The sequence below is a fragment of the Callospermophilus lateralis genome, chromosome 4 (assembly GCF_048772815.1).
Source record: "Callospermophilus lateralis isolate mCalLat2 chromosome 4, mCalLat2.hap1, whole genome shotgun sequence".
Taxonomy (NCBI): Eukaryota; Metazoa; Chordata; class Mammalia; order Rodentia; family Sciuridae; genus Callospermophilus; species Callospermophilus lateralis.
In genome coordinates this window covers 39,651,040-39,663,664 of record NC_135308.1, presented here as the reverse complement: position 1 = coordinate 39,663,664, position 12,625 = coordinate 39,651,040, and the positions used below count along the sequence as shown (strand labels likewise).

General features: G+C 32.5%; 1 protein-coding gene across 5 annotated transcripts in view; it reads left to right on the top strand.

Annotated features, from left to right (window-relative positions):
• The window catches only part of Pcm1 (pericentriolar material 1), a 92,379-nt gene that overhangs the window by 1,487 nt on the left and 78,267 nt on the right, over positions 1 to 12,625 (top strand). For all 5 annotated transcript variants that reach the window (XM_076853742.1, XM_076853745.1, XM_076853744.1 and 2 more), the window contains 2 exons: positions 370 to 436; positions 12,461 to 12,578. In XM_076853742.1, the coding sequence (XP_076709857.1) occupies positions 12,483 to 12,578 (96 nt within the window). In that variant the 5' untranslated portion in view covers positions 370 to 436; positions 12,461 to 12,482. The remainder of the gene's footprint in view (positions 1 to 369; positions 437 to 12,460; positions 12,579 to 12,625) is intronic.

The following is a 12,625-nucleotide window of genomic DNA, read 5'->3' as shown; positions in this document are numbered from 1 at the left end:
TTTCATCATCGTATGACCAAAGTTCTTGAAGAGTGATAGAAAGTTAATGACTTGTTCAATCAGAATTAACTTTCTCACGGATTTTTCAATGATAATAGGAGTTAGCTGTTTTCATTACTATTACAAAATAGATATTAGGATATCATTTTGCAGTTTGGTAGGGTGTTAGAGGTTTGGGGAATTTTAACATTTAAATGCACTGTTTTCCAAAAGAGTTAAGATAACTTAAGCTTAAAAATACTGATTAATTGTATTTTTATTCTTTGTTGATTTCCTTAATATATTTTAGACCACAAATATAATATTTATTATTCTGTACTTCACAGTGTTAAGAATTTACTGAAGTGATTTTTTTTTTATCATATGCAGACAACAACTTTAAAGTGTGAAGCAGAAAAGGAGCTGTTTCTGAGCTGCAAAACTTGTTTCTAAATAGGTAATTTGACATTATATTTATTATTTTCCTTTGTATTATAGCTGAACACTTTATGATGGGGACTGGTATCCAGTGTATGATTGAGGGCTGTACAAACATTCTGGGTCTGCTGCCTTGTTTGCTCTGCTTTTTGGCATATTATTTTGGCCAGCCTTCCATGTTATTCCTAATAACTAAATAACTAGAATGGTTTGTGAAGTTTCTTTTCAAATATGCCTTCACAGAATTTCCTCAGACCATGTGAGTTCAAATTTATTGTATGACAACTGTTAGTATAACCTCTTTCAAAATCCATTTAATCTGAAATGTCCTTCCACAGTCTGCTAATTGGTTTTATCTTTTATTCATAAAACTGTTTTTTAAGTTTGTTATACTTGTTATTGAAATTCTTTTAGTTGTTTAAAATTACTTTTAACATGAATTTTTTGTGCCTAGTGCATTGAAACATGTTAAGTCATTACTAGGGAAAGTTCATTCAGGGAAAGTTAGGGGCACTTTGGAATTTAAATGACTAAAGGTTGAAGATCAGAAGAAATTATGTCAAAACCACTTTAGAAATAATTGGTCTTTAAAAATATCTCAGAATATGAATTTAATTCTACTGTTAAGATTTTAAGAAAGCTTATTTTCAAAATTTGTTTACTATATTCTTGCTTTCTATGAAAGCAACAGATTTTCAGCTTCCCTATGAGGACCTGCAATGAGACTGTTGTGTAGAAATACAAATTGGTAGTTGATTTATATCTTCATTATAATTCTCAGAGTGTGTATTTGTTTTGTTTCGCTTTTTTCCTGGAAGACTATAGCAGAATAGGACAAGAAAAATGGAATTCAGCAAAGGTTAGATGTGAGTGTGTCACAGGTTTTAACAGATGCTTGCTATGTAATAGGCATTTAGTGAAATAAAAAGAAGTATAAAATTAATTTTCCTTTTAGCACATTAGGGAAGATAGATAAAAGAAATAAAAATAATGACAATCATCAAGTTAATTCACATTGGAAGACTTTCATTTTCTCTTTTTTATATACCTTTAATTAATTAATTAATTTCATGTGGTGCTCTCATGTGGTAGGTGAGTGCTCTACCTCTGACCCCAACTTTCATTTTCTTAATAGGGGATGTAACCTTTTGAAGTAAATGGTTTTGAGACTTGAAAAAAGCAAAGGGTTTAGAATGATTACACTAGTGAATTTTGTGTGAATCTAAACAGGAGAAACATAGTACTACATTTATTTTATAAATCTAGTTGAATGCTCTGGTGTACTATGTAATGACCATAAAATATTGGAGATAAGACAGTGTACAAAACAGTCAAAGTGCTTTACCTCATGGTAAAGTGTATATGTATAGAATATAGTGTATCTTAATAGTGAGCACAACCGATGTTGTCATTATTTCCTCACTGTTTGAGAATTTGAGGGTAGAAGCAACAAAGCAGGTAGTGGGCTTATCTAGAGTTATCAAAATGGGAAAATAGAAGAGAAAGTTGATGAAGCTAGAAAGATATTTTTAGAATGCATTTACTTGCATTTGGGTTTGGGTAAGGAAGCCAGATTAATATATTGAGAGAGAAAAAAAGATCAAGGGACTAGAAAGCATTTGGGGGAGAGCCAAGAGCAAGGTTAACAGAAATGAGGCATTGAGAAAAAATATAATGCGAGAATTTATGAACAGAAAGGAATTTATTCAGAATTTCTCTGAATAAATTACCAATTCAGGATGAAAAGGTATTGGAATAGAGAAGATAAGATGGACATTGATATTGAGGCCAGAATCTAGAAAAAGTATTGCAGATGTTCAATTCATGAACACAGGAGAATGAAAATAGGAGCCAGTTGTTATTAAGAAAAGTGCCTTGGGTAAGATAATAGGAAATGGTGTCCAAGACAGGAGGAGAGGTATTTTTTATGAATAATTTTTTAAAAGGAAAAGTTAAGCATTAAATAAGAATGGTCTGCAAACAGTATCCTTCTAGGAGAATAGGAAAAATAGCATCTTTGTTTTGTCTTGTTACTGGGATCAGAACAAGGGGCACTTTACCACTGAACTACATCCCCAGTACTTTTTGTTTTTTATTTATAGGCAGGATCTCATTGAGTTGCTGAGGCTGGCCTCAAGCTTGCAATCGCCTTGTCTCAGTCTCTCAACTTACTGTGATTATTGATATGCTTCACTACACCCAGCAAGTAGCATGTTTTTTAAGAAATGATTACTAAAAAATGGTGCTTTTAGGGGCTTTGGGATTTTACTGAAGCCAAAGTAGCAGGAGGAATGTTTGGGAATAGATGGAGGATGTATGGGGAGTTTGTAATGGTCCAGTGGAAGAGATAATAGATAATAATATTAGTGAGTATGGGATGGAATGGCATTGAAAATAGGGATTTGAGATTGATGTCAGTACCAGGGCTTAGTGATTTTTTCTTAGGGAGGATATATAATTCATGATAAGGAATTGATAGATTTTAGATATAGTTGTAGGGAGGAAGAAGTCTTAACAATTAGAATTTTTTATATTGGGAGATTAATTGGCGTCGATGATTCACACTTGGTTTTGTAGAAGGCAAGAGTATATTATACAAATTTTGTTGGCATAAAATATCCTATATAAATAACTATTAAAAATGTATACCATAAAGCATTGATAATGCTTGAGGAGATATATTTAACCTGATTTAAATATTATATATATCAAAACATCACGTCACCTTATTAATATGTACAACTTTTTTGTTTTTATGTTATCAGTTAAACTTTTTTTAACTAAAAAAATAAATATAGTTATACCATTGGTAACTGTACCTTAAGACAGACCTAATACAAAGCTTGATATATAGTAAGGTCAAATTTTGGTTGATTCAAATTAAGCAGTATATATTTTTGAAATTTATCCATCTCTTCCCAATTTATTTGCAGTGTTAGGCTTTTTTTTTTTTTTTTTTTTTTTTTTTTTTAATTTGAAGAGGGTAATTGTAGAGGTATCTTAAGTCCTAGAAATTTATTTAAAAATTGAAAAGTCTGAAATTTAAAAAGCAGTGGATGGATCTGAAGACTATCATGCTAAGAGAAATAAGCCAGTCCCCGAAAGGTCAAATGGTCTCTCTGATAATGTGGAAGAAAGCTAACCCATAGAAAGGCAATAAAGTGGTGAGGGGGTAGAAGTTCACTATATTAGACAGTGGGGAATGGAGGGAAAGGAGGGGGGATAGGAAAAGTAAAGACAGTGGAATTAATCTGACATAACTTTTGTATGTACATACGTGAGAATGTCACAGGGAATCCCACCATCATGTACATCCGCAAGAATGGGTTCCTAACTACAATAAGATATATTCTATACTTGTATAATTATGTCAAAATGGATTCTACTGTCATGAATAACTAAAAAGTACCAGTAAAAAAATGGAAGTACAGAGAATTGAAGAAATTCCTCAAATGAAAATTTAGTTAAATTACACATAATACTAAATACTTTTACATTTTCTCTCAGTTTTCATTAAAAGTGCTTGGTTATATACTATATTAAATCTTTCAAAACAGGCTGTTTCTTTTTTATAATCAGTAGAGGAAACACCCCGAATAGTCCAACCTTTAGAATATCCTTTAGATACATAAAATTCCAACAATTTTTATTTTGTGTCTAATATTAAGAGAAAAAAACTGTCCTTTCTACATTATTGAGAATTTCTTAAAATCTATATTTTACCCCATTAGTTGAGAAGTAATGTATTTTCAGAGATGCTTATGAGTAATTAAAAAAATTTTTTTAGTTTTAGTTGGACACAATATCTTTATTTTATTTATTTATTTGTTTGTTTGTTTTTATGTGGTGCTGAGGATCAAGCCCAGTGCCTCATATGTGCTAGTCGAGCGCTTTACCACTGAGCCACAACCCCAGACTGCTTATGAGTAATGTAATGCCATTCAAAAAATAATACCTTAACTTTAAAAATCCAGGGGAAGTTTTTAAACTTAATTACTTGATTATTTAAATATTTTCTTTACCTTGTGTTTGATTGATTGATTTAGGTACTGGGGATTGAACCCAGGGACACTTTAGCACTAAACCACATTCCCAACCTCTTTTATTTTTCATATTGAGACAGGGTCTTGCTAAGTTACTTAGAGCCTCACTAAATTGCTGAGGCTAGCCTTGAGTTTGCAATCTTCCTGCCTAGGCTTCGAAAGTAGCTGGGATTATAGGTGTGCACCACCACACCCAGCTCCTTTTTTTTTTTTTTTTTTTTTTTTCAGTTTTTGGTGGACACAACATCTTTATTTTATTTTTATGTGGTGCTGAGGATCGAACCCAGCACTCCGCACATGCTAGCTGAGTGCGCTACTGCTTGAGCCACATCAACAGCCCACACACCCAGCTCTTTACTTCGTATTCTTATTTCAAAGGCAAACTTCAGTTGTAGGTATTTTCATGGTAGTAAAACTGTGATATTCTACTTGTATATGATGCTTCTCTATAGTAAGAATTCTGTAATAGGATTTTCTTTAATAGGATTTTCCTGAGACAGAGGATCTCGAGTTCGTAGCCAGCCTCAGCATATGGCAAGGCACTAAACAATTCAGTGAGACCCCCATCTGTAAATAAAATACAAAAATTGGGCTGGGATGTAGCTCAGTGGCTGAGTGCCCCTGAGTTCAATCCCTGGTTTAAAAAAGAAAGAAAGAAAAATCATGGCAAGTAGCTTAAAATTGCTATAGTGTATTTACATTTTATATTTTTATTAGCGAGATAAGGAAGCCCAGTAGAACTGTCAAAATTAGATAAGTGAAACTCACAAATTTAACTGTTTCAACTTCCTTCATCCATTACCCATACCATTTGTTTTTTAGCAGCTTCAACTTTCTCATCTCATTGTATATTGAACCTGCCTGTCAAGATCCCAACCTTGGATGAATTCAGTGGAGAATTTATTACAAGGCCTATAAGCATTTTTGGAGAAGAAAAAAAAATGTAATGCATGTTAACAAACCAGTGAATGGTCTCTGGTTTCACCTAAGTACTTAGTGCTGCCTTTAGTCTTTCTGTTCGCCACTCTTTCTTTTCAGATCTCGCAGCCACTGCATCTCACTCTTTAACCTTTAACGTACAATCTTTCCTACTTCACAGGACTTGTGATCTCCCTCAGTTTCCTAGTACTGAATCTGCTAACCACCCTCCAGTTACATCCTTTCAGTGAAAGAGATGTTCCTCTGCCTATCTAAAACTAATCATTCAACTACATGAATGGGATCCTAATTAGAATAAGTTAAACTCCATGTATGTGAAATATGTCAAAACACATGCTATTGTCATACATAGCTGAAAAGAAATAAAAAATTAAAAGCTAATCATTTTTCTTTTGCCTTGGATCCCAGTTGCTTGTATTTTCTCAGAGACTATATCCAATCTCCTTTCTCCGCTGCATCTTCAATTTTATCCTCCTTAGGCTCTTCCTGACAAATTTTAAACATGCTTAGGATAGTTCCATTTTATTCTTCATAATCATTTCTGCTTGCTTCTCTTCATGGATTAATTCCTTAAGACTGTTGTCTAGTGATTTCCTTTATTTTTTTCTCCTTTCTCTCAATAATGCATCCTAGTTATAGAATTGACACTCATTACTTTGCTGAAGTTGCTCTTACCAAGGTCAACAGTAACCTTGTTGCTAAATCCAGGTGGACACTTCTCAGTGCTTTTCTTATTTGACAAGGTAACATTTGGTTTCTCATCACATGCTTGTCCTTGGTAAAACACCCACCCCCCCCTTCTTGGCACACTTCCTGTTTTCTGTCCTAAACTCTCTGTGCCTTCTTGCTGTCCTTTTCTTCTCTCTCTCTAAATGTGAATGTCCTTTAAGATTTAATCTTTTCTTACTCATCATCATCTTCCTGAGCCCTTTTGCCCACTTTCAAAGTACTTTTATTTATGACTGGATGACTTACAGATCTATCTCTGTAGCTGAGATTTTTCTTGTGAGAAATGTGTATTTGCTTACTAGATTAATTGGGTGTAGCATAAGTACCTCAAACCTAATATTTCTAAAATTGAATTCATCATTCTTTTCTCTCAACAATTAAAACTTGTTTCATTTCTAATCACTTTGACATGATTACCATATACCTAGTTGCTTAAGCTAGAAACCTAGGATTCATCCTGTAACTGATTCCTCATCTCCCAATTGTAATAGTCACCAAGTTGTATTGATTCTACCACAGAAATCTTGCTTGAATTGGTCCCCCTCCCCTGTCCCACTTTACTGGAGATTGAACCCAGAGGCACCCTATCACTGATTTATATCCACAATCCTTTTTATTGTTTTATTTCTATGATCTTGCAAAGTTGTGTAGGCTGGCCTCAAATTGGGATCCTTCTACCTCAGCTTCCCAAGTTGTTGGGGTTACAGGTTTGAGTCATTGTGCACAGCCAGATTATTATTTTTTTTTTTTACATTTCTCTTTACATTCCTAGTCTTTTGATTATGGGAATCTTTTTATTATTCTAAATATTAATTTACATTAATAGGTCTATAGATTAAAATTTAGAGGGCAGAGATCCATATTAATGTTTTTTTAGTTGTTGATGGATACAATACTTGTATTTATTTTTATGTGGTGCTGAGGATCAAACCCCTTGCCTCACATGTGCTAGGCAAGTGCTGTACCACTGAGCTACGACCCCAACTGAGATCCCATATTTTTAATGGTGGCTTTGACTTGCTACTCTTTTCTTTCTTTCTTTCTTTTTTTTAATATTTATTTTTTAGTTGTAGTAGGACACAATATCTTTATTTTATGTATTTATTTCTATGTGGCGTTGAGGATTGAACCTAGGGCCTCATACTTACTAAGTAAGTGCTCTTTTGCTGCTGAGCCACTACCCCAGTCCCTTCCTACTGTTTTCTACATTGTATAGGGGAGATATTTACTATCTTTGAGAAATCTGCTGAATGTTCATGTTTTGAGAATTCATCCAAATGTAATTATTTCTTTATATTAGTAGTTTTATTTCTGTTATGTGCCTTTAAATTACATTTGGTATCATTATTAAGTTAATATTTTATATGGCAATTGCAGTATAACAGTGGACAAAATTATTTTACTAACAGTAGATAAGACTTTAGTAAATAGTCTTTTAAAAGATTTTTTAAAATTCTATAATTTTTTCCCCAAATAATTATAATGTACAATTTTTGAACTGTTTTAGAAACTTACTTAATAGTATTTAGTCATTGATATATAAATTCACCTTTAGAACAAGTTCTTCATTTAAGGTTTTTTTTTTTTTTTTTTTTTTTTTTTTTTTTTTTTTAATATCATGGATTGAACCAGGGTGATTAACCACTGAGTCACATCCCAGCCCTTTTTTAATTTTTTATTTTGACACAGCATCTTGCTAAGTTGCTAAGGGCTTCACTGAGCTGCTGAGGTTGACTTCAAACTTGAGATACTCCTCCTGCCTCATCCTTTGAGTTGCTGGGATTACAGGTGTGGGCCACCACCGTAGCTGGCTATAGGAAATTTATTGTAATTCAGAAATAGAATGTAAGACTTTCTCCAAATATATTGTTAATTAATTTATCTTAAAGTGAGTTTACTTTATTGTTGTTTGACAGAAAGTAAAACATGTAGGTTGGGGATGTAGCTCAGGGATAAAATGCTTGCCTAGTATGTGTGAGGCCCTGGTTTCAACCTCCAGTACAAAACACAAAAAAAGAAAGAACAGCATACTGTATTTGAAGAAAAAGCTAGCATATGAGAATTTTTACTTAAATATCATAATTTAATCTTCTAACCTATTTACTTATTTGTGCAATACTAGGAATTGAACCCAGGGCCTCTTCATGCTGGGCAAGTACTTTAGCACTAAACTATATCCCTAGCTGTCTAATTTGCATTTAAAAACAGTTTCCTTTGGGGGCTGAGGTTTGTGGCTCAGTGATAAGAGTGCTCGCCTAGCATGCATGAGGCACTGGGATCAATCCTCAGCACCACATAAAAATAAAATAAAGATATTATGTCCACCTAAAAGTAAAAAATAAATATTAAAAAAATACAATTTCCTTTTAATACTATTTTTTTTTTTTTGGTCAGACTAGGGATTGAACTTAGGACCCTATATGCCAGGCAAGAACTTTGCCACCAGATGTTTTTAGTAATTTCTAAAAAGTACACTAACACCTCTATTACATTTGTATTTTTGGAGCTCCTTTAATATTACTGACATTAATATTAATGTCATTACTTCTAGAAAACAGTAGTTGCAGAACATTTTGTTTAAATGAGTTGTTTCAGTTCACTGGAAATAACTCTCTTAGAGTATTAACTATTTTAAAAGGTCCTAAATATACTTCTAGGCTAAAAATAATACAAATGATTGCTTAAATATATATAAATCAGAGAAAAGAGGGAAAAAGTAATCTCATTTCTACCCTGTAACCAATAATTAGTTTAACAAAAGCACTTTAGTATACTTCCTATTTTTTAAAAGTCTGTATACAATTTTCATACTGCTTTTTCCTCTTAATACTATGTGACTTTTTACACTATAAAGATGTTATGTTGTTTAGCCTTTGTAATTATATATTTTAAAGGGGGCTTAGTAGTCTACCTGTGGGTATAGGACAATTTGTCTAATAACATGCATCCTGTCATTTGACATTTAGTAAAATCTTAAATTTAAGGTTGTTTTCTTAGGTTGGATATGGAGATTTATAAATTTTAGGTCAGAACTGTTTTAGTTTTGATGCAGTATTGCCAAAATACTTTTCAGAAAGATTATATCAGTTTACGTTCTCATCATAATATCTGAGTGTTCCATTTTCCCTTTACTCTCAACCAGGATTAGGTAGTATGTAATTAACAAGTTTAATAGAGTCTTATTTTAATTTGGTGCTGTACTTTGTTAATATTTTTTATTATTTTATGTTTACTTTTTTTGTAATATCCTTAATTCTTCATGTGCTAAAGGTATTAACTAACCTTCATATTTGTTTGATCTTTTTCCCCCAGTTTGTCATTTAGTATTTATTCTCAGAATGCTTAAGATTAACTTTTTTGTTCTTATTGTAGTGGTACTGGGATTGAGCCCAGGAACACTATACCACTGAGCTACATTTAAATTTTGAGACAGAGTCTCACTAAGTTGCCAGGGCTGTTCTTAAACTTGTGATCCTCCTGCCTCAGCCTCCTGAGTATTCAGGATTACAAACTTAGTCATCATGCTTGGCAGGATTCATTTTTATGTGAGTAAAGTCTGTTGAATTTTTTTTCTGCTTGTATGTGTGATGTCTTTTTTGTTTTGTTTTTTGTTTTGGTACCAGAGATTGAACCCAGGGGCACTTAACCACTGAGCCACATCCCAGAACTTTTATTTAGATTTTGAGACAGGATATCATTATGTTGCTTAGGGTCTTTCTGAGTTGCTTATTAGCCTGGCTTTGAACTAGTGATCCTCCTGCCTTAGAATCCTGAGTTTCTGGGATTACAGGAGTGTGCCACCATGCCTTGCTCTGTATTCTAAGTTTAGTAAAGTCTGTATTTTTAAATCCATTCTATTATTTGCTTTTTTATCTTATATGAATTTTTGTCTTATCTGTTTTTAATTTATTTACTATATTTGTGGTTTAAGATAGCTTTTCTTAACATTAGGAGGATTAAACTTTAATGCAATAAGACATTTATTATTTACTATGAAATTAACTTCCGTGTAGAATAGTATCAGGATATGTCCATGGGAGAAATGAGAAAATAATGACTGAAGTCATTTTTCTATGTTCTGTGTTTGAGATAAAGAATTCCAGTTAAGAAAGATTACCAAGGTTCTTAATAAGTCTTGAAAATTGTTAGCAAATTGTCCTATCAACTGAATAATCCTATGTGTAGAATTGTGAGGATAAAGTGATATAATGGATGTAAAGTATTCTGTGTGGTGCTGAGTATTTTCTTTCTTGAGCTGGTACTAATTTATATATAGATATTCATGGTTGAATGTCTTAAATTAATTTAATACCCTCCTGACCTCTACTTGCTTTTATTTTCCATATACCAATATTTGTTCTGGCTTATTTATTTTTCCAGATGAATTTTAGAATCATTTTTCAAGTTTCAAGAAGGATCCTGGTGGGATTTTTATTGGAATTACATTAAGCATTTAGAAAAATGATATGATTGCAATATTTGGACTTCCTGTTTAATTACCTATTATATTGTTTTATAGCATGTAATAGTGTTTCTTCACAAGGGGAAAATTATATTATTCTTAGATAATTTGTATATGTTACTGTAGCATCATTTCCCCTACATACGTAACTATATATTTGTATATTTTTTTGTGGTACTGGGGATTAAACCCAGGGTCCCACACAGATGCCAGGCAAGTGCTGGGCCACTGAGCTATATCTCCAAACTTTTTAAAATTTTATTTTGAAACGGTCTTGCTACGTTGCCCAACTTGCCTTAAACTTGGAATCTTCTTGCATTAGCCTTCCAAGTGTCTGGGATTACAGGCATGTGCCACCACGCCTGGCTTCCATTATTTTTTTTTGAGTGGGTATTGGTAATAATTTGAAGTTCTAAATTTTTTAATGCATGTTCTTTAAGAATATCACCTTTTTTCAATATTAATATTCATATTTTTTCTTTCTTTTTTTTTCATAGAACTTTTGAAATGGTGCTTACTAAATTGAATGTGGCATTCTTATTTTGGCTTTTGTAGGATTGTCCTTCATGTCTTATTTTATGTATAATGTTGACTGTTGGTTTTAAATATACTTCTTTTCAGCTATTTGGAGAGCTATTAATGTATGCTATTTCAAAGAATACAGTTTTAATATATATAACTAAGGAAAATCTCAGTATATTTGTTGTTTTTAAGATTTTCAAATATTTGTTGAATTTTATCACATTACTTTATTTTATTTTGAGAAGATAAGATTTAACTTGTTATGTAATCTGTTAATGTAATATGTATTCTAATAAACATTCTAGCATTAAAATATCCATGGGATTAATCCTGTTTAGTCTTGGATGATGATCTTTTCGTTTTTATGCTGCAGCAAATGGATCTTAGAATTGAAGCAGTTTGGATTTGTGATCTTTTTTGCCCTTTTAGCACAATGACTATAGTAAAATTATCTAACTCTTTTGAATATTATTACTTTTGTTTGTAGTCTAATGGCTCTCCCTGTCCCTTAAATTTTAGATAAAATTATCTCAACATTTCCTACTCCTACATAATTTTATAACTATTGGAAATCCAGAGTCCTCTACTAGATTATCTAGAAATTTTTTCTCATGACCATTTCTGCTTCTGAACCTTTGCTTCCACCATTGCTACTTCTGTTTCTAGTCTCTTTAACCCAGGTATGACATTAAGGTCTTGTCCTTATTTTCACATGCCCAAGCAAAAACTCCCTGGGGAGTTTGGTAGACTTCAGCAAATAAGGGAAGCTATGGTTACTACATCACTGTTCTTAAAATGTATTTTAGCCATTGCACTCTTGGATTTTATTGGCCCTTCACCCCACCTTGATCTGCTTCTGTCTCCCCACCTTCTTGTCATCTTACTTAACGTTCTATCTTGTTTCTCCTTGTTCCATGCAGAGTAATTCTAAATTTTTTGGATCTTTGGAATAAAACTAATGCCAGTTTTCTTGTGGTATCACTTTTATGCCAAGTTCATTAACAGTGCACTGGTTCTGTTAAAAAGTTCTTTCCTACCTATTTTCTTTACGTTTTAGGACTGTGTTGAGTAAGTTAAAATAATGTTAAAGCATGTAGTGCACATAATGGATATACAGAGGGTTTCTTTTCCTTCTCTACTCGAGCTACTTAACTCATGATAACATAATATATGATAGCACCTAAGATAAAGTTGATGTTGTCTGTAACATATGGTTGATAGTGCTTCTTTTTATTTTCACAAAATTAGTGTTTCAGAAATTCCTTCATATGCTAAGTTTCATGAAATGATTAAAACTTTGAAACTTATTTTTATATGTTAAAACCCTTAGTTTTTACTTGTCTTTCAGGAAATTAATTGTTAAAGCCAATATGGCCACAGGAGGAGATCCTTTTGAAGAAGGAATGAATGATCAGGATTTACCAAACTGGAGCAATGAAAGTGTTGATGACCGACTCAACAATATGGTATGATATCTTACTATTGATGGTGTTGTTGATTTCTAATGTTAAAA